The sequence below is a fragment of the Neolamprologus brichardi genome, chromosome 3, assembly GCF_056152115.1.
Source record: "Neolamprologus brichardi isolate AB-2024 chromosome 3, ASM5615211v1, whole genome shotgun sequence".
NCBI lineage: Eukaryota > Metazoa > Chordata > Actinopteri > Cichliformes > Cichlidae > Neolamprologus > Neolamprologus brichardi.
In genome coordinates, this window is record NC_142106.1 from 48,212,117 (window position 1) to 48,238,082 (window position 25,966).

The 25,966-nt window shown below is 47.2% G+C and overlaps 1 protein-coding gene, 9 non-coding genes and 29 pseudogenes across 10 annotated transcripts; 32 read left to right on the forward strand and 7 right to left on the reverse strand.

Annotated features, from left to right (window-relative positions):
- Nucleotides 1-357: 357 nt before the first annotated feature.
- On the forward strand, nt 358-476 carry LOC148104561 (5S ribosomal RNA; annotated as a pseudogene).
- A 390-nt stretch (nt 477-866) lies between these two features.
- Nucleotides 867-985, forward strand: LOC148104562 (5S ribosomal RNA; annotated as a pseudogene).
- A 390-nt stretch (nt 986-1,375) lies between these two features.
- On the forward strand, nt 1,376-1,494 carry LOC148104563 (5S ribosomal RNA; annotated as a pseudogene).
- A 390-nt stretch (nt 1,495-1,884) lies between these two features.
- LOC148104564 (5S ribosomal RNA) lies at nt 1,885-2,003 on the forward strand. Its single transcript, XR_015718934.1, has one exon. It is a non-coding gene; the product is annotated as a 5S ribosomal RNA (ribosomal RNA).
- A 390-nt stretch (nt 2,004-2,393) lies between these two features.
- Nucleotides 2,394-2,513, forward strand: LOC148104565 (5S ribosomal RNA; annotated as a pseudogene).
- A 390-nt stretch (nt 2,514-2,903) lies between these two features.
- On the forward strand, nt 2,904-3,022 carry LOC148104566 (5S ribosomal RNA; annotated as a pseudogene).
- A 390-nt stretch (nt 3,023-3,412) lies between these two features.
- On the forward strand, nt 3,413-3,521 carry LOC148104567 (5S ribosomal RNA; annotated as a pseudogene).
- Nucleotides 3,522-3,910: 389 nt separating this feature from the next.
- Nucleotides 3,911-4,030, forward strand: LOC148104568 (5S ribosomal RNA; annotated as a pseudogene).
- A 312-nt stretch (nt 4,031-4,342) lies between these two features.
- Nucleotides 4,343-4,461, forward strand: LOC148104569 (5S ribosomal RNA). Its single transcript, XR_015718944.1, has one exon. It is a non-coding gene; the product is annotated as a 5S ribosomal RNA (ribosomal RNA).
- Nucleotides 4,462-4,851: 390 nt separating this feature from the next.
- On the forward strand, nt 4,852-4,970 carry LOC148104570 (5S ribosomal RNA; annotated as a pseudogene).
- Nucleotides 4,971-5,360: 390 nt separating this feature from the next.
- On the forward strand, nt 5,361-5,479 carry LOC148104571 (5S ribosomal RNA; annotated as a pseudogene).
- A 389-nt stretch (nt 5,480-5,868) lies between these two features.
- Nucleotides 5,869-5,987, forward strand: LOC148104572 (5S ribosomal RNA; annotated as a pseudogene).
- Nucleotides 5,988-6,377: 390 nt separating this feature from the next.
- On the forward strand, nt 6,378-6,496 carry LOC148104573 (5S ribosomal RNA; annotated as a pseudogene).
- A 390-nt stretch (nt 6,497-6,886) lies between these two features.
- On the forward strand, nt 6,887-7,005 carry LOC148104574 (5S ribosomal RNA). Its single transcript, XR_015718720.1, has one exon. It is a non-coding gene; the product is annotated as a 5S ribosomal RNA (ribosomal RNA).
- A 390-nt stretch (nt 7,006-7,395) lies between these two features.
- On the forward strand, nt 7,396-7,514 carry LOC148104575 (5S ribosomal RNA). The gene has a single exon (XR_015718673.1). It is a non-coding gene; the product is annotated as a 5S ribosomal RNA (ribosomal RNA).
- A 390-nt stretch (nt 7,515-7,904) lies between these two features.
- LOC148104576 (5S ribosomal RNA) lies at nt 7,905-8,013 on the forward strand (annotated as a pseudogene).
- Nucleotides 8,014-8,403: 390 nt separating this feature from the next.
- LOC148104577 (5S ribosomal RNA) lies at nt 8,404-8,522 on the forward strand (annotated as a pseudogene).
- Nucleotides 8,523-8,912: 390 nt separating this feature from the next.
- Nucleotides 8,913-9,031, forward strand: LOC148104578 (5S ribosomal RNA; annotated as a pseudogene).
- Nucleotides 9,032-9,421: 390 nt separating this feature from the next.
- LOC148104579 (5S ribosomal RNA) lies at nt 9,422-9,541 on the forward strand (annotated as a pseudogene).
- A 390-nt stretch (nt 9,542-9,931) lies between these two features.
- LOC148104580 (5S ribosomal RNA) lies at nt 9,932-10,050 on the forward strand (annotated as a pseudogene).
- A 390-nt stretch (nt 10,051-10,440) lies between these two features.
- On the forward strand, nt 10,441-10,559 carry LOC148104581 (5S ribosomal RNA). Its single transcript, XR_015718924.1, has one exon. It is a non-coding gene; the product is annotated as a 5S ribosomal RNA (ribosomal RNA).
- A 390-nt stretch (nt 10,560-10,949) lies between these two features.
- Nucleotides 10,950-11,068, forward strand: LOC148104582 (5S ribosomal RNA; annotated as a pseudogene).
- Nucleotides 11,069-11,458: 390 nt separating this feature from the next.
- Nucleotides 11,459-11,577, forward strand: LOC148104583 (5S ribosomal RNA; annotated as a pseudogene).
- Nucleotides 11,578-12,080: 503 nt separating this feature from the next.
- On the reverse strand, nt 12,081-13,197 carry LOC148104584 (uncharacterized). The gene is made up of 2 exons (XM_087838358.1): nt 12,820-13,197; nt 12,081-12,728 (listed from the first exon to the last, which is right to left on the reverse strand). Exons 1-2 carry the CDS (start codon nt 13,195-13,197, stop codon nt 12,081-12,083), a joined length of 1,026 nt encoding a protein of 341 aa, XP_087694484.1.
- A 2,262-nt stretch (nt 13,198-15,459) lies between these two features.
- LOC148104585 (5S ribosomal RNA) lies at nt 15,460-15,578 on the forward strand. Its single transcript, XR_015718721.1, has one exon. It is a non-coding gene; the product is annotated as a 5S ribosomal RNA (ribosomal RNA).
- Nucleotides 15,579-15,968: 390 nt separating this feature from the next.
- On the forward strand, nt 15,969-16,087 carry LOC148104586 (5S ribosomal RNA; annotated as a pseudogene).
- A 384-nt stretch (nt 16,088-16,471) lies between these two features.
- LOC148104587 (5S ribosomal RNA) lies at nt 16,472-16,590 on the forward strand (annotated as a pseudogene).
- Nucleotides 16,591-16,980: 390 nt separating this feature from the next.
- On the forward strand, nt 16,981-17,099 carry LOC148104588 (5S ribosomal RNA; annotated as a pseudogene).
- Nucleotides 17,100-17,488: 389 nt separating this feature from the next.
- On the forward strand, nt 17,489-17,607 carry LOC148104589 (5S ribosomal RNA; annotated as a pseudogene).
- A 390-nt stretch (nt 17,608-17,997) lies between these two features.
- On the forward strand, nt 17,998-18,116 carry LOC148104590 (5S ribosomal RNA; annotated as a pseudogene).
- A 1,563-nt stretch (nt 18,117-19,679) lies between these two features.
- On the forward strand, nt 19,680-19,798 carry LOC148104591 (5S ribosomal RNA; annotated as a pseudogene).
- Nucleotides 19,799-20,188: 390 nt separating this feature from the next.
- LOC148104592 (5S ribosomal RNA) lies at nt 20,189-20,307 on the forward strand. The gene has a single exon (XR_015718685.1). It is a non-coding gene; the product is annotated as a 5S ribosomal RNA (ribosomal RNA).
- A 389-nt stretch (nt 20,308-20,696) lies between these two features.
- On the forward strand, nt 20,697-20,815 carry LOC148104593 (5S ribosomal RNA). The gene has a single exon (XR_015718686.1). It is a non-coding gene; the product is annotated as a 5S ribosomal RNA (ribosomal RNA).
- Nucleotides 20,816-22,633: 1,818 nt separating this feature from the next.
- On the reverse strand, nt 22,634-22,752 carry LOC148104594 (5S ribosomal RNA; annotated as a pseudogene).
- Nucleotides 22,753-23,103: 351 nt separating this feature from the next.
- On the reverse strand, nt 23,104-23,222 carry LOC148104595 (5S ribosomal RNA). The gene has a single exon (XR_015718722.1). It is a non-coding gene; the product is annotated as a 5S ribosomal RNA (ribosomal RNA).
- Nucleotides 23,223-23,612: 390 nt separating this feature from the next.
- Nucleotides 23,613-23,731, reverse strand: LOC148104596 (5S ribosomal RNA; annotated as a pseudogene).
- Nucleotides 23,732-24,120: 389 nt separating this feature from the next.
- Nucleotides 24,121-24,239, reverse strand: LOC148104597 (5S ribosomal RNA; annotated as a pseudogene).
- Nucleotides 24,240-24,629: 390 nt separating this feature from the next.
- LOC148104598 (5S ribosomal RNA) lies at nt 24,630-24,738 on the reverse strand (annotated as a pseudogene).
- Nucleotides 24,739-25,122: 384 nt separating this feature from the next.
- On the reverse strand, nt 25,123-25,241 carry LOC148104599 (5S ribosomal RNA; annotated as a pseudogene).
- Nucleotides 25,242-25,966: the final 725 nt, after the last annotated feature.

A 25,966-nucleotide genomic window follows, 5' to 3' on the forward strand; every position in this document is an offset into this window, starting at 1 on the left:
CAGAGAAGGGGTGTATTAAAAGACCCAAAGCAGCTGCCCATTAATGAGGGCAAATTAACGACATTGCTTTTGGCTGTTTTCACCAATGTCTTGTTCTGCTGGCTGAGGCCACCTACATTACACCAGGGCCAGTGCTGCTGGCCGAGGCTAACTACACCACACCAGGCCCTGTGCTGGTTCCTGAGGCCATCTTCAAAAATCCAGGGCCTGTGCTGCTGGATAAATGCTAAACTGAATCTTTGGGTTAGGGTATCAGGCAAGCATGCAGGTAGGGTTATAGGATTGTGTCCGTAACTTCAGGTACTGGCCACCTCATCACTTGATTCCATAAATTGACACGTTGTGTTCTGGGCACCAGCTAATGGCCATACCACCCTGAGCACGCCTGACCTCGTCTGATCTCGGAAGCTATGCAGGGCTGGGCTTGGTTAGTACTTGGATGGGAGACTGCCTGGGAATACCTGGTGTTGTAAGCCTTTCATTTTCATGTCATTGAACTGCTTTTGATCCAGAGAAGGGGTGTATTAAAAGACCCAAAGCAGCTGCCCATTAATGAGGGCACATTAACGACATTGCTGTTGGCTGTTTTCACCAATGTCTTGTTCTGCTGGCTGAGGCCACCTACAACACACCAGGGCCAGTGCTGCTGGCCGAGGCTAACTACACCACACCAGGCCCTGTGCTGGTTCCTGAGGCCATCTTCAAAAATCCAGGGCCTGTGCTGCTGGATAAATGCGAAACTGAGTCTTTGGGTTAGGGTATTAGGCAAGCATGCAGGTAGGGTTATAGGATTGTGTTCGTAACTTCAGGTAATGGCCACCTAATCACTTGATTCCATAAATTGACACATTGTGTTCTGGGCAGCAGCTTATGGCCATACCACCCTGAGCACGCCTGACCTCGTCTGATCTCGGAAGCTAAGCAGGGCTGGGCTTAGTTAGTACTTGGATGGGACACTGCCTGGGAATACCTGGAGCTGTAAGCCTTTCATTTTCATGTCATTGAACTGCTTTTGATCCAGAGAAGGGGTGTATTAAAAGACCCAAAGCAGCTGCCCATTAATGAGGGCACATTAACGACATTGCTTTTGGCTGTTTTCACCAATGTCTTGTTCTGCTGGCTGAGGCCACCTACAACACACCAGGGCCAGTGCTGCTGGCCGAGGCTAACTACACCACACCAGGCCCTGTGCTGGTTCCTGAGGCTATCTTCAAAAATCCAGGGCCTGTGCTGCTGGATAAATGCTAAACTGAGTCTTTGGGTTAGGGTATCAGGCAAGCATGCAGGTAGGGTTATAGGATTGTGTTCGTAACTTCAGGTACTGGCCACCTCATCACTTGATTCCATAAATTGACACATTGTGCTGTGGGCAGCAGCTTACTGCCATACCACCCTGCGCACGCCTGACCTTGTCTGATCTCGGAAGCTAAGCAGGGCTGGCCTTGGTTAGTACTTCAATGGGAGACTGCCTGGGAATACCTGGTGCTGTAAGCCTTCATTTTTCATGTCATTGAACTGCTTTTGATCCAGAGAAGGGGTGTATTAAAAGACCCAAAGCAGCTGCCCATTAATGAGCGCACATTAACGACATTGCTTTTGGCTGTTTTCACCAATGTCTTGTTCTGCTGGCTGAGGCCACCTACAACACACCAGGGCCAGTGCTGCTGGCCGAGGCTAACTACACCACACCAGGCCCTGTGCTGGTTCCTGAGGCCATCTTCAAAAATCCAGGGCCTGTGCTGCTGGATAAATGCTAAACTGAGTCTTTGGCTTAGGGTATTAGGCAAGCATGCAGGTAGGGTTATAGGATTGTGTTCGTAACTTCAGGTACTGGCCACCTCATCACTTGATTCCATAAATTGACACATTGTGCTGTGGGCAGCAGCTTACGGCCATACCACCCTGAGCACTCCTGACCTCGTCTGATCTCGGAAGCTAAGCAGGGCTGGGCTTGGTTAGTACTTGGATGGGAGACTGCTTGGGAATACCTGGTGCTGTAAGCCTTTCATTTTCATGTCATTGAACTGCTTTTGATCCAGAGAAGGGGTGTATTAAAAGACCCAAAGCAGCTGCCCATTAATGAGGGCACATTAACGACACTGCTTTTGGCTGTTTTCACCAATGTCTTGTTCTGCTGGCTCAGGCCTCCTACAACACACCAGGGCCAGTGCTGCTGGCCGAGGCTAACTACACCACACCAGGCCCTGTGCTGGTTCCTTAGGCCATCTTCAAAAATCCAGGGCCTGTGCTGCTGGATAAATGCTAAACTGAGTCTTTGGCTTAGGGTATTAGGCAAGCATGCAGGTAGGGTTATAGGATTGTGTTCGTAACTTCAGGTACTGGCCACCTCATCACTTGATTCCATAAATTGACACATTTTGCTGTGGGTAGCAGCTTACGGCCATACCACCATGAGCACCCCTGACCTCGTCTGATCTCGGAAGCTAAGCAGGGCTTGGGCTTGGTTCGTACTTGGATGGGAGACTGCCTGGGAATACCTGGTGCTGTAAGCCTTTCATTTTCATGTCATTGAACTGCTTTTGATCCAGAGAAGGGGTGTATTGAAAGACCCAAAGCAGCTGCCCATTAATGAGGGCACATTAACGACATTGCTTTTGGCTGTTTTCACCAATGTCTTGTTCTGCTGGCTGAGGCCACATACAACACACCAGGGCCAGTGCTGCTGGCCGAGGCTAACTACACCACACCAGGCCCTGTGCTGGTTCCTGAGGCCATCTTCAAAAATCCAGGGCCTGTGCTGCTGGATAAATGCTAAACTGAGTCTTTGGGTTAGGGTATTAGGCAAGCATGCAGGTAGGGTTATAGGATTGTGTTCGTAACTTCAGGTACTGGCCACCTCATCACTTGATTCCATAAATTGACACATTGTGCTGTGGGCAGCAGCTTACGGCCATACCACCCTGAGCACGCCTGACCTCGTCTGATCTCGGAAGCTAAACAGGGCTGGGCTTGGTTAGTACTTGGATGGGAAACTGCTTGGGAATACCTGGTGCTGTAAGCCTTTCATTTTCATGTCATTGAACTGCTTTTGATCCAGAGAAGGGGTGTATTAAAAGACCCAAAGCAGCTGCCCATTAATGAGGGCACATTAACGACATTGCTTTTGGCTGTTTTCACCAATGACTTGTTCTGCTGGCTCAGGCCTCCTACAACACACCAGGGCCAGTGCTGCTGGCCGAGGCTAACTACACCACACCAGGCCCTGTGCTGGTTCCTGAGGCCATCTTCAAAAATCCAGGTCCTGTGCTGCTGGATAAATGCTAAACTGAGTCTTTGGGTTAGGGTATGAGGTAAGCATGCAGGTAGGGTTATAGGATTGTGTTCGTAACTTCAGGTACTGGCCACCTCATCACTTGATTCCATAAATTGACACATTGTGCTATGGGCAGCAGCTTACGGCCATACCACCCTGAGCTCGCCTGATCTTGGAAGCTAAGCAGGGCTGGGCTTGGTTAGTACTTGGATGGGAGACTGCCTGGGAATACCTGGTGCTGTAAGCCTTTCTTTTCATGTCATTGAACTGCTTTTGATCCAGAGAAGGGGTGTATTAAAAGACCCAAAGCAGCTGCCCATTAATGACGGCACATTAACGACATTGCTTTTGGCTGTTTTCACCAATGTCTTGTTCTGCTGGCTTAGGCCACCTACAACACACCAGGGCCAGTGCTTCTGGCCGAGGCTAACTACACCACACCAGGCCCTGTGCTGGTTCCTGAGGCCATCTTCAAAAATCCAGGGCCTGTGCTGCTGGATAAATGCTAAACTGAGTCTTTGGGTTAGGGTATGAGGCAAGCATGCAGGTAGGGTTATAGGATTGTGTTCGTAACTTCAGGTACTGGCCACCTCATCACTTGATTCCATAAATTGACAAATTGTGATGTGGACAGCAGCTTATGGCCATACCACCCTGAGCACGCCTGACCTCGTCTGATCTCGGAAGCTAAGCAGTGCTTGGGCTTGGTTCGTACTTGGATGGGAGACTGCCTGGGAATGCCTGGTGCTGTAAGCCTTTCATTTTCATGTCATTGAACTGCTTTTGATCCAGAGAAGGGGTGTATTAAAAGACCCAAAGCAGCTGCACATTAATGAGGGCACATTAACGACATTGCTTTTGGCTGTTTTCACCAATGTCTTGTTCTGCTGGCTGAGGCCACATACAACACACCAGGTCCAGTGCTGCTGGATAAATGCTAAACTGAGTCTTTGGGTTAGGGTATTAGGCAAGCATGCCGGTAGGGTTAGAGGTTTGTGTTCGTAACTTCAGGTACTGGCCACCTCATCACTTGATTCCATAAATTTACACATTGTGCTGTGGGTGGCAGCTTACGGCCATACCACCCTGAGCACGCCTGACCTCGTCTGATCTCGGAAGATAAGCAGGGCTGGGCTTGGTTAGTACTTGGATGGGAGACTGCTTGGGAATACCTGGTGCTGTAAGCCTTTCATTTTCATGTCATTGAACTGCTTTTGATCCAGAGAAGGGGTGTATTAAAAGACCCAAAGCAGCTGCCCATTAATGAGGGCACATTAACGACACTGCTTTTGGCTGTTTTCACCAATGTCTTGTTCTGCTGGCTCAGGCCTCCTACAACACACCAGGGCCAGTGCTGCTGGCCGAGGCTAACTACACCACACCAGGCCCTGTGCTGGTTCCTTAGGCCATCTTCAAAAATCCAGGGCCTGTGCTGCTGGATAAATGCTAAACTGAGTCTTTGGCTTAGGGTATTAGGCAAGCATGCTGGTAGGGTTATAGGATTGTGTTCGTAACTTCAGGTACTGGCCACCTCATCACTTGATTCCATAAATTGACAAATTGTGATGTGGACAGCAGCTTACGGCCATACCACCCTGAGCACGCCTGACCTCGTCTGATCTCGGAAGCTAAGCAGGGCTGGGCTTGGTTAATACTTGGATGGGAGACTGCCTGGGAATACCTGGTGTTGTAAGCCTTTCATTTTCATGTCATTGAACTGCTTTTGATCCAGAGAAGGGGTGTATTAAAAGACCCAAAGCAGCTGCCCATTAATGAGGGCACATTAACGACATTGCTTTTGGCTGTTTTCACCAATGTCTTGTTCTGCTGGCTGAGGCCACCTACAACACACCAGGGCCAGTGCTGCTGGCCGAGGCTAACTACACCACACCAGGCCCTGTGCTGGTTCCTGAGGCCATCTTCAAAAATCCAGGGCCTGTGCTGCTGGATAAATGCTAAACTGAGTCTTTGGGTTAGGGTATCAGGCAAGCATGCAGGTAGGGTTATAGGATTGTGTTCGTAACTTCAGGTACTGGCCACCTCATCACTTGATTCCATAAATTGACACATTGTGCTATGGGCAGCAGCTTACGGCCATACCACCCTGAGCTCGCCTGACCTCGTCTGATCTTGGAAGCTAAGCAGGGCTGGGCTTGGTTAGTACTTGGATGGGAGACTGCCTGGGAATACCTGGTGCTGTAAGCCTTTCTTTTCATGTCATTGAACTGCTTTTGATCCAGAGAAGGGGTGTATTAAAAGACCCAAAGCAGCTGCCCATTAATGAGGGCACATTAACGACATTGCTTTTGGCTGTTTTCACCAATGTCTTGTTCTGCTGGCTGAGGCCACCTAAAACACACCAGGGCCAGTGCTGCTGGCCGAGGCTAACTACACCACACCAGGCCCTGTGCTGGTTCCTGAGGCCATCTTCAAAAATCCAGGGCCTGTGCTGCTGGATAAATGCTAAACTGAGTCTTTGGCTTAGGGTATTAGGCAAGCATGCAGGTAGGGTTATAGGATTGTGTTCGTAACTTCAGGTACTGGCCACCTCATCACTTGATTCCATAAATTGACACATTGTGCTGTGGGCAGCAGCTTACGGCCATACCACCCTGAGCACGCCTGACCTCGTCTGATCTCGGAAGCTAAGCAGGACTGGGCTTGGTTAGTACTTGGATGGGAGACTGCCTGGGAATACCTGGTGCTGTAAGCCTTTCATTTTCATGTCATTGAACTGCTTTTGATCCAGAGAAGTGGTGTATTAAAAGACCCAAAGCAGATGCCCATTAATGAGGGCACATTAACAACATTGCTTTTGGCTGTTTTCACCAATGTCTTGTTCTGCTGGCTGAGGCCACCTATAACACACCAGGGCCAGTGCTGCTGGCCGAGGCTAACTACACCACACCAGGCCCTGTGCTGGTTCCTGAGGCCATCTTCAAAAATCCAGGGCCTCTTCTGCTGGATAAATGCTAAACTGAGTCTTTGGGTTAGGGTATTAGGCAAGCATGCAGGTAGGGTTATAGGATTGTGTTCATAACTTCAGGTACTGGCCACCTCATCACTTGATTCCATAAATTGACACATTGTGCTGTGGGCAGCATCTTACGGCCATATCACCCTGAGCACGCCTGACCTCGTCTGATCTCGGAAGCTAAGCAGGGCTGGGTTTGGTTAGTACTTGGATGGGAGACTGCCTGGGAATAACTGGTGCTGTAAGCCTTTCTTTTTCATGTCATTGAACTGCTTTTGATCCAGAGAAGGGGTGTATTAAAAGACCCAAAGCAGCTGCCCATTAATGAGGGCACATTAACGACATTGCTTTTGGCTGTTTTCACCAATGTCTTGTTCTGCTGGCTGAGGCCACCTACAACACACCAGGGCCAGTGCTGCTGGCCGAGGCTAACTACACCACACCAGGCCCTGTGCTGGTTCCATAGGCCATCTTCAAAAATCCAGGGCCTGTGCTGCTGGATAAATGCTAAACTGAGTCTTTGGGTTAGGGTATCAGGCAAGCATGCAGGTAGGGTTATAGGATTGTGTTCGTAACTTCAGGTACTGGCCACCTCATCACTTGATTCCATAAATTGACACATTGTGCTGTGGGCAGCAGCTTACGGCCATACCACCCTGAGCACGCCTGACCTCGTCTGATCTCGGAAGCTAAGCAGGGCTGGGCTTGGTTAGTACTTGGATGGGAGACTGCCTGGGAATACCTGGTGCTGTAAGCCTTTCATTTTCATGTCATTGAACTGCTTTTGATCCAGAGAAGTTGTGTATTAAAAGACCCAAAGCAGCTGCCCATTAATGAGGGCACATTAACGACACTGATTTTGGCTGTTTTCACCAATGTCTTGTTCTGCTGGCTGAGGACACCTACAACACACCAGGGCCAGTGCTGCTGGCCGAGGCTAACTACACCACACCAGGCCCTGTGCTGGTTCCTGAGGCCATCTTCAAAAATCCAGGGCCTGTGCTGCTGGATAAATGCTAAACTGAGTCTTTGGCTTAGGGTATTAGGCAAGCATGCAGGTAGGGTTATAGGATTGTGTTCGTAACTTCAGGTACTGGCCACCTCATCACTTGATTCCATAAATTGACACATTGTGCTATGGGCAGCAGCTTACGGCCATACCACCCTGAGCACGCCTGACCTCGTCTGATCTCGGAAGTTAAGCAGGGCTGGGCTTGGTTAGTACTTGGATGGGAGACTGTCTGGGAATACCTGGTGCTGTAAGCCTTTCATTTTCATGTCATTGAACTGCTTTTGATCCAGAGAAGGGGTGTATTAAAAGACCCAAAGCAGCTGCCCATTAATGAGGGCACATTAACGACATTGCTTTTGGCTCTTTTCACCAATGTCTTGTTCTGCTGGCTGAGGCCACCTACAACACACCAGGGCCAGTGCTGTTGGCCGAGGCTAACTACACCACACCAGGCCCTGTGCTGGTTCCTGAGGCCATCTTCAAAAATCCAGAGCCTCTGCTGCTGGATAAATGCTAAACTGAGTCTTTGGGTTAGGGTATTAGGCAACCATGCAGGTAGGGTTATTGGATTGTGTTCGTAACTTCAGGTACTGGCCACCTCATCACTTGATTCCATAACTTGACACATTGTGCTGTGGGCAGCAGCTTACGGCCATACCACCCTGAGCACGCCTGATCTCGGAAGTTAAGCAGGGCTGGGCTTGGTTAGTACTTGGATGGGAGACTGCCTGGGAATACCTGGTGCTGTAAGCCTTTCATTTTCATGTCATTGAACTGCTTTTGATCCAGAGAAGGGGTGTATTAAAAGACCCAAAGCAGCTGCCCATTAAGGAGGGCACATTAACCACATTGCTTTTGGCTGTTTTCACCAATGTCTTGTTCTGCTGGCTGAGGCCACCTACAACACACCAGGGCCAGTGCTGCTGGCCGAGGCTAACTACACCACACCAGGCCCTGTGCTGGTTCCTGAGGCCATCTTCAAAAATCCAGGGCCTGTGCTGCTGGATAAATGCTAAACTGAGTCTTTGGGTTAGGGTATTAGGCAAGCATGCAGGTAGGGTTATAGGATTGTGTTCGTAACTTCAGGTACTGGCCACCTCATCACTTGATTCCATAAATTGACACATTGTGCTATGGGCAGCAGCTTACGGCCATACCACCCTGAGCACGCCTGACCTCGTCTGATCTCGGAAGCTAAGCAGGGCTGGGCTTGGTTAGTACTTGGATGGGAGACTGCCTGGGAATACCTGGTACTGTAAGCCTTTCATTTTCATGTCATTGAACTGCTTTTGATCCAGAGAAGGGGTGTATTAAAAGACCCAAAGCAGCTGCCCATAAATGAGGGCACATTAACGACATTGCTTTTGGCTGTTTTCACCAATGTCTTGTTGTGCTGGCTGAGGCCACCTAAAACACACCAGGGCCAGTGCTGTTGGCCGAGGCTAACTACACCACACCAGGCCCTGTGCTGGTTCCTGAGGCCATCTTCAAAAATCCAGGGCCTGTGCTGCTGGATAAATGCTAAACTGAGTCTTTGGGTTAGGGTATTAGGCAAGCATGCAGGTACGGTTATAGGATTGTGTTTGTAACTTCAGGTACTGGCCACCTCATCACTTGATTCCATAAATTGACACATTGTGCTTTGGGCAGCAGCTTACGGCCATACCACCCTTAGCACGCCTGACCTCGTCTGATCTCGGAAGCTAAGCAGGGCTGGGCTTGGTTAGTACTTGAATGGGAGACTACCTGGGAATAGCTGGTGCTGTAAGCCTTCATTTTTCATGTCATTGAACTGCTTTTGATCCAGAGAAGGGGTCTATTAAAAGACCCAAAGCAGCTGCCCATTAATGATGGCACATTAACGACATTGCTTTTGGCTGTTTTCACCAATGTCTTGTTCTGCTGGCTGAGGCCACCTACAACACACCAGGGCCAGTGCTGCTGGCCGAGGCTAACTACACCACACCAGGCCCTGTGCTGGTTCCTGAGGCCATCTTCAAAAATCCAGGGCCTGTGCTGCTGGATAAATGCTAAACTGAGTCTTTGGCTTAGGGTATTAGGCAAGCATGCAGGTAGGGTTATAGGATTGTGTTCGTAACTTCAGGTACTGGCCACCTCATCACTTGATTCCATAAGTTGAAACATTGTGCTGTGGGCAGCAGCTTACGGCAATACCACCCTGAGTACGCCTGACCTCGTCTGATCTCGGGAGCTAAGCAGGGCTTGGGCTTGGTTAGTACTTGGATGGGAGACTGTCGGGGAATACCTGGTGCTGTAAGCCTTTCATTTTCATGTCATTGAACTGCTTTTGATCCAGAGAAGGGGTGTATTAAAAGACCCAAAGCAGCTGCCCATTAATGAGGGCACATTAACGACATTGCTTTTGGCTGTTTTCACCAATGTCTTGTTCTGCTGGCTGAGGCCACCTACAACACACCAGGGCCAGTGCTGCTGGCCGAGGTTAACTACACCACACCAGGCCCTGTGCTGGTTCCTGAGGCCATCTTCAAAAATCCAGGGCCTGTGCTGCTGGATAAATACTAAACTGAGTCTTTGGCTTACGGTATTAGGCAAGCATGCAGGTAGGGTTATAGGATTGTGTTCGTAACTTCAGGTTATGGCCACCTCATCACTTGATTCCATAAATTGACACATTGTGCTGTGGGCAGCAGCTTACGGCCATACCACCCTGAGCACGCCTGACCTCGTCTGATCTCGGAAGCTAAGCAGGGCTGGGCTTGGTTAGTACTTGGATGGGAGACTGCCTGGAAATACCTGGTGCTGTAAGCCTTTCATTTTCATGTCATTGAACTGCTTTTGTTCCAGAGAAGGGGTGTATTAAAAGATCCAAAGCAGCTGCCCATTAATGAGGGCACATTAACGACATTGCTTTTGGCTGTTTTCACCAATGTCTTGTTCTGCTGGCTGAGGCCACCGACAACACACCAGGGCCAGTGCTGCTGGCCGAGGCTAGCTACACCACACCAGGCCCTGTGCTGGTTCCTGAGACCATCTTCAAAAATCCAGGGCCTGTGCTGCTGGATGAATGCTAAACTGAGTCTTTGGGTTAGGGTATTAGGAAAGCATGCAGGTAGGGTTATAGGATTGTGTTCATAACTTCAGGTACTGGCCACCTCATCACTTGATTCCATAAATTGACACATTGTGCTGTGGGCAGCAGCTTACGGCCATACCACCCTGAGCACGCCTGACCTCGTCTGATCTCAGACGCTAAGCAGGGCTGGGCTTGGTTAGTACTTGGATGGGAGACTGCCTGGGAATACCTGGTGCTGTAAGCCTATCATTTTCATGTCATTGAACTGTTTTTGATCCAGAGAAGGGGTGTATTAAAAGACCCAAAGCAGCTGCCCATTAATGAGGGCACATTAACGACATTGCTTTTGGCTGTTTTCACCAATGTCTTGTTCTGCTGGCTGAGGCCACATACAGCACACCAGGGCCAGTGCTGCTGGCCGAGGCTAACTACACCACACAAGGCCCTGTGCTGGTTCCTGAGGCCATCTTCAAAAATCCAGGGCCTGTGCTGCTGGATAAATGCTAAACTGAGTCTTTGGGTTAGGGTATTAGGCAAGCATGCAGGTAGGGTTATAGGATTGTGTTCGTAACTTCAGGTACTGGCCACCTCATCACTTGATTCCATAAATTGAAACATTGTGCTGTGGGCAGCACCTTACGGCCATACCACCCTGAGCACGCCTGACCTCGTCTGATCTCGGAAGCTAAGCAGGGCTTGGCTTGGTTAGTACTTGGATGGGAGACTGCCTGGGAATACCTGGTGCTGTAAGCCTTTCCTTTTCATGTCATTGAACTGCTTTTGATCCAGAGAAGGGGTGTATTAAAAGACCCAAAGCAGATGCCCACTAATGAGGGCACATTAACAACATTGCTTTTGACTGTTTTCACCAATGTCTTGTTCTGCTGGCTGAGGCCACCTACAACACACCAGGGCCAGTGCTGCTGGCCGAAGCTAACTACACCACACCAGGCCCTGTGCTGGTTCCTGAGGCCATCTTCAAAAATCCAGGGCCTGTGCTGCTGGATAAATGCTAAACTGAGTCTTTGGCTTAGGGTATTAAGCAAGCATGCAGGTAGGGTTATAGGATTGTGTTCGTAACTTCAGGTACTGGCAACCTCATCACTTGATTCCATAAATTGACACATTGTGCTGTGGGCAGCAGCTTACGGCCATACCACCCTGAGCACGCCTGACCTCGTCTGATCTCGGAAGCTAAGCAGGGCTGGGCTTGGTTAGTACTTGGATGGGAGACTAACTGGGAATACCTGGTGCTGTAAGCCTTTCATTTTCATGTCATTGAACTGCTTTTGATCCAGAGAAGGGGTGTATTACAGTTTTTTCTGATTGCTTACAGTTTTTTCTGATTGCTTAAGCACATTTTTTGTAACTATTGGCTATTTTTGCAAAACTCTACACACAAATCAGAAAACCTGTCACCCAATTATCAAAACATTGTAGTTCTCTTGCAAAAGCGAACACAGCTAGATTAACTCTTCACACCTTCGTAAAAATGGTGTTTTCGTATCAAACAGTACACACAAGCCATCATCTACTAAGCACACAATGCGCCAACTGCACACTGATGGTATGAATACAAAACACATCTGGCTTTTGCTTTCTCTGTGTACAGATGTCAATTTGAGGTCACACTTTTGTCATAGTGTCATGTAAACATACAAGGATCCAAACTTCAAGTATTGGTGTTTATTCACACTCATCAAAACCAAGACAAAGTCAGAACACAAAATAGGAATTTCACAAAAAAAAGGGAAAAAAAAGACAATCAGCCTACATCATGTCGTGTTTTTGGGTCCGGCCACAAAATTTCGTCCACATCGTATGCGATATCCTCCAGTCCAAGGCACCGGGGAAAATATCTCCTTGAATGCCGTATCCAGGCCTGACATGATGCCTGGTCAATATCTCCACATGCCTCCTCCATTGCCTGTAAAAGGGCTACCTGTTGATGAGGATGACGGTCGTACACTTTCCAGCGCCAGGCAGAGAAGAACTCCTCGATGGGATTTAAGAATGGAGAGTATGGAGGGAGGTTGAGTGCCATGAAGGATGGGTGGTCTGTAAACCAGTTGCGGACCAAAGCAGCCCTATGGAAACTAACATTGTCCCATATGATGACATATCGGGTCTGCTCTGGTCTCTGAAAAGTGAGCATGTCATGCAAGGTGTCCAGGAATGCAATAATGTGTGCAGTGTTGTATGGGCCTATGGTTGCATGATGGTGAACAACACCATTTTGGCTTATAGCTGCACACAGGGTTATGTTACCACCACGTTGTCCTGGGACATTGATGATGGCACGGTGTCCAATAATGTTCCTGCCACGTCTCCTGGTTTTACTGAGGTTAAAACCGGCCTCATCTACAAAAAGTAGCTCATGTCCCGTTGCATCTGCTTCTAGTTCCATCACTCTCTGGACAAGACAAAACAAATGCAACACATCAGGCCCATGCACAGCACTACAGTATGCACTTCCAAATTCAGAACCAATGACACTAGCTTACCTGCACATAGTCATATCGCAGTTGCTTTACACGTTCTGTGTTTCTCTCGAAAGGAACTCTGTAAATTTGCTTCATTCTTATTCTGTGGCGCGCAAGTACACGACTTAGTGTAGAAATGCTTGCACTGTGTATATTTTGAAAGATGGTGTCATTATCAATTATGCGCTGCTGTATTTCGCGCAGTCTTATTGCATTATTGGCAATCACCATGTTCACTATATGGGTCTCTTGCTCTGGAGTGAACATTCTGCCTCTGCCCCCAATATCTGCACGTCTAGCAATTCTGTAAAGTAACAATTTCAGTATTTTTGCATGTATGGTACTGTTGTGTTTCTCATTAGAGTATGGCAGTGCTACAAAGTACTTACCGATTCTCATTTCGAAATGTCCTAATGATGCTTGCCACAGTGTAGCGGCTCAGTTTAGGCTGAACCCGTTGGCCAGCTTCCCTCAGGGTCATCCCATGGTTGATGACATGGTCCACTATTGTAGCCCTGATGTCATCAGTTATTCTGTTTCTTACTCTTCTTACCCTTCCTCTTTCCCCTCCTCGTCCTCTTCTTGCTCCTCTTTGTCCTCTTCCTCTAACTTCCTCTAACCCTCTTGCTTCTTCACCTCCACGTCCTCTTCCTCCAACTTCTTCACCTCCACGTCCTCTTCCTCCAACTTCTTCACCTCCACGTCCTCTCCCTCGGCCTCCTCTGATTCTCACTCTTCTCACTCTTACTGCTCCTTCCATTGTACTCCACATAGACAGCTTACCTGTGGCCTGTTTATAGTGCTTAGGCTGATTGAAAAGTGGACTAATTATCTAAAACAGTTTTCACATGTGAAAGTGTGCCAGACAGTTGGCAAAATAGTGTTAATGATAGCCATACATGTGTATAATTTTGCTAGGAGTGTGTTGGAAATTTGGTAATTGAGTGTAAGCAGTGAGTTGTGTTTAAAGTTCTGCAAAGTGTGTGTTACAAAATTGCAAACTGAGTGCAAAGCAGTGTTTGTGCTTTTAGTTTTGCAAACTCAGTGAGTGGTTTTGCTATAAGTGTTAATAGTTTTAGGAATTGTGCTATAAGAATCACAGTTAGGGTTTAAGCATTCAGAAAAAACTGTAAGCACATTTTTTGTAACTATTGGCTATTTTTGCAAAACTCTACACACAAATAAGAAAACCTGTCACCCAATTATCAAAACATTGTAGTTCTCTTGCAAAAGCGAACACAGCTAGATTAACTCTTCACACCTTCGTAAAAATGGTGTTTTCGTATCAAACAGTACACACAAGCCATCATCTACTAAGCACACAATGCGCTAACTGCACACTGATGGTATGAATAAAAAACACATCTGGCTTTTGCTTTCTCTGTGCACAAGGTAGGCTATGTCAGTTAACTTCAAGTACTATTATTCACACACATCAAAACAAACATAAGTGTTTATTTCCAAGTATAGGATTATTTGCAATCGCCATATTGACTATATGGGTTTCTTGTTCTGCAGTGAACATGCTTCCTCTGCCCCCAGCATCTGGTCATCTAGCAATTCTGTAAAGTAACAATTTCAGTATTTTTACATCTATGGTATTGTTGTGCTACAAATCTTAGTGCAAAGTGACTGTACTAACTGATTCTCATTTCAAAATGTCCTTATGATGCTTGCTACAGAGTAGTGGCTCGAGTTAGGCTGAACCCGTTGGCCAGCTTCCCTCAGGGTCATTCCACGGTTGATTACATGGTCCACTATTGTAGCTCTGATGTCATCAGCAATTCTATTTCTTACTCTTCTTACCCTTCCTCTCCCCCCTCCTCGTCCTCCTCTCCCCCCTTCTCATCCTCCTCTTGCTCCTCCTTGTCCTTGTCGTCCTCTTCATCCTACTTCTTCACCTCCACGTCCTCTTCCTCGGCCTCCTCTACTTCTCACTCTTCCTGCTCCCTCCATTGTACTCCACACACAGAGCTTACCTGTATTATAGTGCTTAGGCTGATTGCAAAGTGAACTAATTATCTAAAAAAGTTTTCACAAGTGAAAGTGTGCCAGACAGTTGGCAAAATAGTGTTAATGACAGCCATACATGTGTATAATTTTGCTAGGAGTGTGTTGGAAATTTGGTAATTGAGTGTAAGCAGTGAGTTGTGCCTACAGTTTTGCAAAGTGTGTGTTACAAAATTGCAAACTGAGTGCAAAGCAGTGTTTGTGCTTTTAGATTTGCAAACTCAGTGAGTGGTTTTGCTATAAGTATTAATAGTTTTAGGAATTGTGCTATAAGAATCACAGTTAGGGGTTAAGCATTCAGAAAAAACTGTAAAAGACCCAAAGCAGCTGCCCATTAATGAGGGCACATTAACGACATTGCTTTTGGCTGTTTTCACCAATGTCTTGTTCTGCTGGCTGAGGCCACCTACAACAGACCAGGGCCAGTGCTGCTGGCCGAGGCTAACTACACCACACCAGGCCCTGTGCTGGTTCCTGAGGCCATCTTCAAAAATCCAGGGCCTGTGCTGCTGGATAAATGCTAAACTGAGTCTTTGGGTTAGGGTATTAGGCAAGCATGCAGGTAGGGTTATAGGATTGTGTTCGTAACTTCAGGTACTGGCCACCTCATCACTTGATTCCATAAATTGACACATTGTGCTATGGGCAGCAGCTTACGGCCATACCACCCTGAGCACGCCTGACCTCGTCTGATCTCGGAAGCTAAGCAGGGCTGGGCTTGGTTAGTACTTGGATGGGAGACTGCCTGGGAATACCTGGTGCTGTAAGCCTTTCCTTTTCATGTCATTGAACTGCTTTTGATCCAGAGAAGGGGTGTATTAAAAGACCCAAAGCAGCTGCCCATTAATGAGGGCACATTAACGACATTGCTTTTGGCTGTTTTCACCAATGTCTTGTTCTGCTGGCTCAGGCCACCTACAACACACCAGGGCCAGTGCTGCTGGCCGAGGCTAACTACACCACACCAGGCCCTGTGCTGGTTCCTGAGGCCATCTTCAAAAATCCAGGGCCTGTGCTGCTGGATGAATGCCAAACTGAGTCTTTGGCTTAGGGTATTAGGCAAGCATGCAGGTAGGGTTATAGGATTGCGTTCGTAACTTCAGGGACTGGCCATCTCATCACTTGATTCCATAAATTGACACATTGTGCTGTGGGCAGCAGCTTACGGCCATACCACCCTGAGCACGCCTGACCTCGTCTGATCTCGGAAGCTGAGCAGGGCTGGGCTTGGTTAGTACTTGGATGGGAGACTGCCTGGGAATACCTGGTGCTGTAAGCCTCTCATGTCATTGAACTGCTTTTGATCCAGAGAAGGGGTGTATTAAAAGACCCAAAGCAGCTGCCCATTAATGAGGGCACATTAACGACATTGCTTTTGGCTGTTTTCACCAATGTCTTGTTCTGCTGGCTGAGGCCACCTACAACACACCAGGGCCAGTGCTGCTGGCCGAGGCTAACTACACCACACCAGGCCCTGTGCTGGTTCCTGAGGCCATCTTCAAAAATCCAGGGCCTGTGCTGCTGGATAAATGCTAAACTGAGTCTTTGGCTTAGGGTATTAGGCAAGCATGCAGGTAGGGTTATAGGATTGTGTTCGTAACTTCAGGTACTGGCCACCTCATCACTTGATTCCATAAATTGACACATTGTGCTGTGGGCAGCAGCTTACGGCCATACCACCCTGAGCACGCCTGACCTCGTCTGATCTCGGAAGCTAAGCAGGGTTGGACTTGGTTAGTACTTGGATGGGAGACTGCCTGGGAATACCTGGTGCTGTAAGCCTTTCATTTTCATGTCATTGAACTGCTTTTGATCCAGAGAAGGGGTGTATTAAAAGACCCAAAGCAGCTGCCCATTAATGAGGGCACATTAACGACATTGCTTTTGGCTGTTTTCACCAATGTCTTGTTCTGCTGGCTGAGGCCACCTACAACACACCAGGGCCAGTGCTGCTGGCCGAGGCTAACTACACCACACCAGTCCCTGTGCTCGTTCCTGAGGCCATCTTCAAAAATCCAGATCCTGTGCTGCTGGATAAATGCTAAACTGAGTCTTTGGGTTAGGGTATTAGGCAAGCATGCAGGTAGGGTTATAGGATTGTGTTCGTAACTTCAGGTACTGGCCACCTCATCACTTGATTCCATAAATTGACACATTGTGCTGTGGGCAGCACCTTACGGCCATACCACCCTGAGCACGCCTGACCTCGTCTGATCTCGGAAGCTAAGCAGGGCTTGGCTTGGTTAGTACTTGGATGGGAGACTGCCTGGGAATACCTGGTGCTGTAAGCCTTTCATTTTCATGTCATTGAACTGCTTTTGATCCAGAGAAGGGGTGTATTAAAAGACCCAAAGCAGCTGCCCGTTAATGAGGGCACATTAACAACATTGCTTTTGGCTTTTTTCACCAATGTCTTGTTCTGCTGGCTGAGGCCACCTACAAAACACCAGGGCCAGTGCTGCTGGCCCAGGCTAACTACACCACACCAGGCCCTGTGCTGGTTCCTGAGGCCATCTTCAAATTCCAGGTCCTGTGCTGCTGGATAAATGCTAAACTGAGTCTTTGGGTTAGGGTATTAGGCAAGCATGCAGGTAGGGTTATAGGATTGTGTTCGTAACTTCAGGTACTGGCCACCTCATCACTTGATTCCATAAATTGACACATTGTGCTGTGGGCAGCAGCTTACGGCCATACCACCCTGAGCACCCCTGACCTCCTCTGATCTCGGAAGCTAAGCAGGGCTGGGCTTGGTTAGTACTTGGATGGGAGACTGCCTGGGAATACCTGGTGCTGTAAGCCTTTCCTTTTCATGTCATTGAACTGCTTTTGATCCAGAGAAGGGGTGTATTAAAAGACCCAAAGCAGATGCCCACTAATGAGGGCACATTAACAACATTGCTTTTGACTGTTTTCACCAATGTCTTGTTCTGCTGGCTGAGGCCACCTACAACACACCAGGGCCAGTGCTGCTGGCCGAAGCTAACTACACCACACCAGGCCCTGTGCTGGTTCCTGAGGCCATCTTCAAAAATCCAGGGCCTGTGCTGCTGGATAAATGCTAAACTGAGTCTTTGGCTTAGGGTATTAAGCAAGCATGCAGGTAGGGTTATAGGATTGTGTTCGTAACTTCAGGTACTGGCAACCTCATCACTTGATTCCATAAATTGACACATTGTGCTGTGGGCAGCAGCTTACGGCCATACCACCCTGAGCACGCCTGACCTCGTCAGATCTCGGAAGCTAAGCAGGGCTGGGCTTGGTTAGTACTTGGATGGGAGACTAACTGGGAATACCTGGTGCTGTAAGCCTTTCATTTTCATGTCATTGAACTGCTTTTGATCCAGAGAAGGGGTGTATTACAGTTTTTTCTGATTGCTTAAGCACATTTTTTGTAACTATTGGCTATTTTTGCAAAACTCTACACACAAATAAGAAAACCTGTCACCCAATTATCAAAACATTGTAGTTCTCTTGCAAAAGCGAACACAGCTAGATTAACTCTTCACACCTTCGTAAAAATGGTGTTTTCGTATCAAACAGTACACACAAGCCATCATCTACTAAGCACACAATGCGCTAACTGCACACTGATGGTATGAATAAAAAACACATCTGGCTTTTGCTTTCTCTGTGCACAAGGTAGGCTATGTCAGTTAACTTCAAGTACTATTATTCACACACATCAAAACAAACATAAGTGTTTATTTCCAAGTATAGGATTATTTGCAATCGCCATATTGACTATATGGGTTTCTTGTTCTGCAGTGAACATGCTTCCTCTGCCCCCAGCATCTGGTCATCTAGCAATTCTGTAAAGTAACAATTTCAGTATTTTTACATCTATGGTATTGTTGTGCTACAAATCTTAGTGCAAAGTGACTGTACTAACTGATTCTCATTTCAAAATGTCCTTATGATGCTTGCTACAGAGTAGTGGCTCGAGTTAGGCTGAACCCGTTGGCCAGCTTCCCTCAGGGTCATTCCACGGTTGATTACATGGTCCACTATTGTAGCTCTGATGTCATCAGCAATTCTATTTCTTACTCTTCTTACCCTTCCTCTCCCCCCTCCTCGTCCTCCTCTCCCCCCTTCTCATCCTCCTTGTCCTTGTCGTCCTCTTCATCCTACTTCTTCACCTCCACGTCCTCTTCCTTGGCCTCCTCTACTTCTCACTCTTCCTGCTCCCTCCATTGTACTCCACACACAGAGCTTACCTGTATTATAGTGCTTAGGCTGATTGCAAAGTGAACTAATTATCTAAAAAAGTTTTCACAAGTGAAAGTGTGCCAGACAGTTGGCAAAATAGTGTTAATGATAGCCATACATGTGTATAATTTTGCTAGGAGTGTGTTGGAAATTTGGTAATTGAGTGTAAGCAGTGAGTTGTGCCTACAGTTTTGCAAAGTGTGTGTTACAAAATTGCAAACTGAGTGCAAAGCAGTGTTTGTGCTTTTAGATTTGCAAACTCAGTGAGTGGTTTTGCTATAAGTATTAATAGTTTTAGGAATTGTGCTAAAAGAATCACAGTTAGGGTTTAAGCATTCAGAAAAAACTGTAATGAGCGCACATTAACAACATCGCTTTTGGCTGTTTTCACCAATGTCTTGTTCTGCTGGCTGAGGCCACCTACAACACACCAGGGCCAGTGCTGCTGGCCGAGGCTAACTACACCACACCAGGCCCTGTGCTGGTTCCTGAGGCCATCTTCAAAAATCCAGGGCCTGTGCTGCTGGATAAATGCTAAACTGAGTCTTTGGGTTAGGGTATTAGGCAAGCATGCAGGTAGGGTTATAGGATTGTGTTCGTAACTTCAGGTACTGGCCACCTCATCACTTGATTCCATAAATTGACACATTGTGCTGTGGGCAGCAGCTTACGGCCATACCACCCTGAGCACGCCTGACCTCGTCTGATCTCGGAAGCTAAGCAGGGCTGGGCTTGGTTAGTACTTGGATGGGAGACTGCCTGTGAATACCTGGTGCTGTAAGCCTTTCATTTTCATGTCATTGAACTGCTTTTGATCCAGAGAAGGGGTGTATTAAAAGACCCAAAGCAGATGCCCATTAATGAGGGCACATTAACGACATTGCTTTTGGCTGTTTTCACCAATGTCTTGTTCTGCTGGCTGAAGCCACCTACAACACACCAGGGCCAGTGCTGCTGGCCGAGGCTAACTACACCACACCAGGCCCTGTGCTGGTTCCTGAGGCCATCTTCAAAAATCCAGGGCCTGTGCTGCTGGATAAATGCTAAACTGAGTCTTTGGCTTAGGGTATTAGGCAAGCATGCAGGTAGGGTTATAGGATTGTGTTCGTAACTTCAGGTACTGGCCACCTCATCACTTGATTCCATAAATTGACACATTGTGCTGTGGGCAGCAGCTTACGGCCATACCACCCTGAGCACGCCTGACCTCGTCTGATCTCGGAAGCTAAGCAGGGTTGGGCTTGGTTAGTACTTGGATGGGAGACTGCCTGGGAATACCTGGTGCTGTAAGCCTTTCATTTTCATGTCATTGAACTGCTTTTGATCCAGAGAAGGGGTGTATTAAAAGACCCAAAGCAGATGCCCATTAATGAGGGCACATTAACAACATTGCTTTTGGCTGTTTTCACCAATGTCTTGTTCTGCTGGCTGAGGCCACCTACAACACACCAGGGCCAGTGCTGCTGGCCGAGGCTAACTACAACACACCAGGCCCTGTGCTGGTTCCTGAGGCCATCTTCAAATTCCAGGTCCTGTGCTGCTGGATAAATGCTAAACTGAGTCTTTGGGTTAGGGTATTAGGCAAGCATGCATGTAGGGTTGTAGGATTGTGTTCGTAACTTCAGGTACTGGCCACCTCATCACTTGATTCCATAAATTGACACATTGTGCTGTGGGCAGCAGCTTACGGCCATACCACCCTGAGCACGCCTGACCTCGTCTGATCTCGGAAGCTAAGCAGGGTTGGGCTTGGTTAGTACTTGGATGGGAGACTGCCTGGGAATACCTGGTGCTGTAAGCCTTTCATTTTCATGTCATTGAACTTCTTTTGATCCAGAGAAGGGGTATATTACAGTTTTTTCTGAATGCTTAAACACTAACTGTGATTCTTATAGCACAATTTCTAAAACTATTAATACTTATAGCAAAACCACTCACTGAGTTTGCAAAACTAAAAGCACAAACACTACTTTGCACTCAGTTTGCCATTTTGTAACACACACTTTGCAAACCTGTAGCTACAATCCACTGCACAGCACTCTTTTTGCAGAACTGTAAACACAACTCACTGCTTTACACTCAATTTCCAAATGATCAACACACTCCTAGCAAAACTATACACATTTATGGCTATTACAGTTTTTTCTGAATGCTTAAACCCTAACTGTGATTCTTATAGCACAATTCCTAAAACTATTAATACTTATAGCAAAACCACTCACTGAGTTTGCAAATCTAAAAGCACAAACACTGCTTTGCACTCAGTTTGCAATTTTGTAACACACACTTTGCAAAACTGTAGGCACAACTCATTGCTTACACTCAATTACCAAATTTCCAACACACTCCTAGCAAAATTACAGTTTTTTCTGAATGCTTAAACCCTAACTGTGATTCTTATAGCACAATTCCTAAAACTATTAATACTTATAGCAAAACCACTCACTGAGTTTGCAAATCTAAAAGCACAAACACTGCTTTGCACTCAGTTTGCAATTTTGTAACACACACTTTGCAAAACTGTAGGCACAACTCACTGCTTACACTCAATTACCAAATTTCCAACACACTCCTAGCAAAATTATACACATGTATGGCTATCATTAACACTATTTTGCCAACTGTCTGGCACACTTTCACTTGTGAAAACTTTTTTAGATAATTAGTTCACTTTGCAATCAGCCTAAGCACTATAATACAGGTAAGCTCTGTGTGTGGAGTACAATGGAGGGAGCAGGAAGAGTGAGAAGTAGAGGAGGCCGAGGAAGAGGACGTGGAGGTGAAGAAGTAGGATGAAGAGGACGACAAGGACAAGGAGGAGCAAGAGGAGGATGAGAAGGGGGGAGAGGAGGACGAGGAGGGGGGAGAGGAAGGGTAAGAAGAGTAAGAAATAGAATTGCTGATGACATCAGAGCTACAATAGTGGACCATGTAATCAACCGTGGAATGACCCTGAGGGAAGCTGGCCAACGGGTTCAGCCTAACTCGAGCCACTACTCTGTAGCAAGCATCATAAGGACATTTTGAAATGAGAATCAGTTAGTACAGTCACTTTGCACTAAGATTTGTAGCACAACAATACCATAGATGTAAAAATACTGAAATTGTTACTTTACAGAATTGCTAGACGACCAGATGCTGGGGGCAGAGGAAGCATGTTCACTGCAGAACAAGAAACCCATATAGTCAATATGGCGATTGCAAATAATCCTATACTTGGAAATAAACACTTATGTTTGTTTTGATGTGTGTGAATAATAGTACTTGAAGTTAACTGACATAGCCTACCTTGTGCACAGAGAAAGCAAAAGCCAGATGTGTTTTTTATTCATACCATCAGTGTGCAGTTAGCGCATTGTGTGCTTAGTAGATGATGGCTTGTGTGTACTGTTTGATACGAAAACACCATTTTTACGAAGGTGTGAAGAGTTAATCTAGCTGTGTTCGCTTTTGCAAGAGAACTACAATGTTTTGATAATTGGGTGACAGGTTTTCTTATTTGTGTGTAGAGTTTTGCAAAAATAGCCAATAGTTACAAAAAATGTGCTTAAGCAATCAGAAAAAACTGTAATACACCCCTTCTCTGGATCAAAAGCAGTTCAATGACATGAAAATGAAAGGCTTACAGGACCAGGTATTCCCAGGCAGTCTCCCATCCAAGTACTAACCAAGCCCAGCCCTGCTTAGCTTCCGAGATCAGACGAGGTCAGGCGTGCTCAGGGTGGTATGGCCGTAAGCTGCTGCCCACAGCACAATGTGTCAATTTATGGAATCAAGTGATGAGGTGGCCAGTACCTGAAGTTACGAACACAATCCTATAACCCTACCTGCATGCTTGCCTAATACCCTAAGCCAAAGACTCAGTTTAGCATTTATCCAGCAGCATCGGCCCTGGATTTTTGAAGATGGCCTCAGGAACCAGCACAGGGCCTGGTGTGTTGTAGGTGGCCTCAGCCAGCAGAACAAGACATTGGTGAAAACAGCCAAAAGCAATGTCGTTAATGTGCCCTCATTATTGGGCAGCTGCTTTGGGTCTTTTAATACACCCCTTCTCTGAATCAAAAGCAGTTCAATGACATGAAAATGCAAGGCTTACAGCACCAGGTATTCCCAGGCAGTCTCCCATCCAAGTACTAACCAAGCCCAGCCCTGCTTAGCTTCCGAGATCAGACGAGGTCAGGCGTGCTCAGGGTGGTATGGCCGTAAGCTGCTGCCCACAGCACAATGTGTCAATTTATGGAATCAAGTGATGAGGTGGCCAGTACCTGAAGTTACGAACACAATCCTATAACCCTACCTGCAGGCTTGCCTAATACCCTAAGCCAAAGACTCAGTTTAGCATTTATCCAGCAGCACAGGCCCTGGATTTTTGAAGATGGCCTCAGGAACCAGCACAGGGCCTGGTGTGGTGTAGTTAGCCTCGGCCAGCAGCACTGGCCCTGGTGTGTTGTAGGTGGCCTCAGCCAGCAGAACAAGACATTGGTGAAAACAGCCAAAAGCAATGTCGTTAATGTGCCCTCATTAATGGGCAGCTGCTTTGGGTCTTTTAATACACCCCTTCTCTGGATCAAAAGCAGTTCAATGACATGAAAATGAAACGCTTACAGCAGCAGATATTCCCAGGCAGTCTCCCATCCAAGTACTAACCAAGCCCAGCCCTGCTTAGCTTCCGAAATCAGACGAGGTCAGGTGTGCTCAGGGTGGTATGGCCGTATGTTGCTGCCCACAGCACAATGTGTCAATTTATGGAATCAAGTGAGAGGTGGCCAGTACCTGAAGTTACGAACACAATCCTATAACCCTACCTGCATGCTTGCCTAATACCCTAACCCAAAGACTCAGTTTAGCATTTATCCAGCAGCACAGGCCCTGGATTTTTGAAGATGGCCTCAGGAACCAGCACAGGGCCTGGTGTGGTGTAGTTAGCCTCGGCCAGCAGCACTGGCCCTGGTGTGTTGTAGGTGGCCTCAGCCAGCAGAACAAGACATTGATGAAAACAGCCAAAAGCAATGTTGTTAATGTGCCCTCATTAATGGGCATCTGCTTTGGGTCTTTTAATACACCCCTTCTCTGGATCAAAAGCAGTTCAATGACATGAAAATGAAAGGCTTACAGCACCAGGTATTCCCAGGCAGTCTCCCATCCAAGTACTAACCAAGCCCAGCCCTGCTTAGCTTCCGAGATCAGACGAGGGCAGGCGTGCTCAGGGTGGTATGGCCGTAAGCTGCTGCCCACAGCACAATGTGTCAATTTATGGAATCAAGTGATGAGGTGGCCAGTACCTGAAGTTACGAACACAATCCTATAACCCTACCTGCATGCTTGCCTAATACCCTAAGCCAAAGACTCAGTTTAGCATTTATCCAGCAGCACAGGCCCTGGATTTTTGAAGATGGCCCCAGGAACCAGCACAGGGCCTGGTGTGGTGTAGTTAGCCTCGGCCAGCAGCACTGGCCCTGGTGTTTTGTAGGTGGCCTAAGCCAGCAGAACAAGACATTGGTGAAAACAGCCAAAAGCAATGTCGTTAATGTGCCCTCATTAATGGGCAGCTGCTTTGGGTCTTTTAATACACCCCTTCTCTGGATCAAAAGCAGTTCAATGACATGAAAATGAAAGGCTTACAGCACCAGGTATTCCCAGGCAGTCTCCCATCCAAGTACTAACCAAGCCCAGCCCTGCTTAGCTTCCGAGATCAGGCGTACTCAGGGTGGTATGGCCGTAAGCTGCTGCCCACAGCACAACGTGTCAATTTATGGAATCAAGTGATGAGGTGGCCAGTACCTGAAGTTACGAACACAATCCTATAACCCTACGTGCATGCTTGCCTAATACCCTAACCCAAAGACTCAGTTTAGCATTTATCCAGCAGCACAGGCCCTGGATTTTTGAAGATGGCCTCAGGAACCAGCACAGGGCCTGGTGTGGTGTAGTTAGCCTCGGCCAGCAGCACTCGCCCTGGTGTGTTGTATGTGGCCTCAGCCAGCAGAACAAGACATTGGTGAAAACAGCCAAAAGCAATGTCGTTAATGTGCCCTCATTAATGGGCAGGTGCTTTGGGTCTTTTAATACACCCCTTCTCTGGATCAAAAGCAGTTCAATGACATGAAAGGCTTACAGCACCAGGTATTCCCAGGCAGTGTCCCATCCAAGTACTAACCAAGCCCAGCCCTGCTTAGCTTCCGAGATCAGACGAGGTCAGGCGTGCTCAGGGTGGTATGGCCGTCGTCTGCTGCCTTCAGCACAATGTGTCAATTTATGGAATCAAGTGATGAGGTGGCCAGTACCTGAAGTTACGAACACAATCCTATAACCCTACCTGCATGCTTGCCTAATACCCTAAGCCAAAGACTCAGTTTAGCATTTATCCAGCAGCACAGGCCCTGGATTTTTGAAGATGGCCTCAGGAACCAGCACAGGGCCTGGTGTGGTGTAGTTAGCCTCGGCCAGCAGCACTGGCCCTGGTGTGTTGTAGGTGGCCTCAGCCAGCAGAACAAGACATTGGTGAAAACAGCCAAAAGCAATGTTGTTAATGTGCCCTCATTAATGGGCATCTGCTTTGGGTCTTTTACAGTTTTTTCTGATTGCTTAAGCACATTTTTTGTAACTATTGGCTATTTTTGCAAAACTCTACACACAAATAAGAAAACCTGTCACCCAATTATCAAAACATTGTAGTTCTCTTGCAAAAGCGAACACAGCTAGATTAACTCTTCACATCTTCGTAAAAATGGTGTTTTCGTATCAAACAGTACACACAAGCCATCATCTACTAAGCACACAATGCGCTAACTGCACACTGATGGTATGAATAAAAAACACATCTGGCTTTTGCTTTCTCTGTGCACAAGGTAGGCTATGTCAGTTAACTTCAAGTACTATTATTCACACACATCAAAACAAACATAAGTGTTTATTTCCAAGTATAGGATTATTTGCAATCGCCATATTGACT

What these genes read in the sequence shown, in the direction of transcription:
- LOC148104584 (XM_087838358.1), bottom strand. Translation starts at nt 13,197, where the DNA reads ATGAGAATCGGTAAGTACTTTGTAGCACTGCCATACTCTAATGAGAAA. An exon ending in TGCGATATGACTATGTGCAG is followed by an intron (nt 12,729 to 12,819) that starts GTAAGCTAGTGT and finishes TGTCTTGTCCAG; the next exon opens with AGAGTGATGGAACTAGAAGC.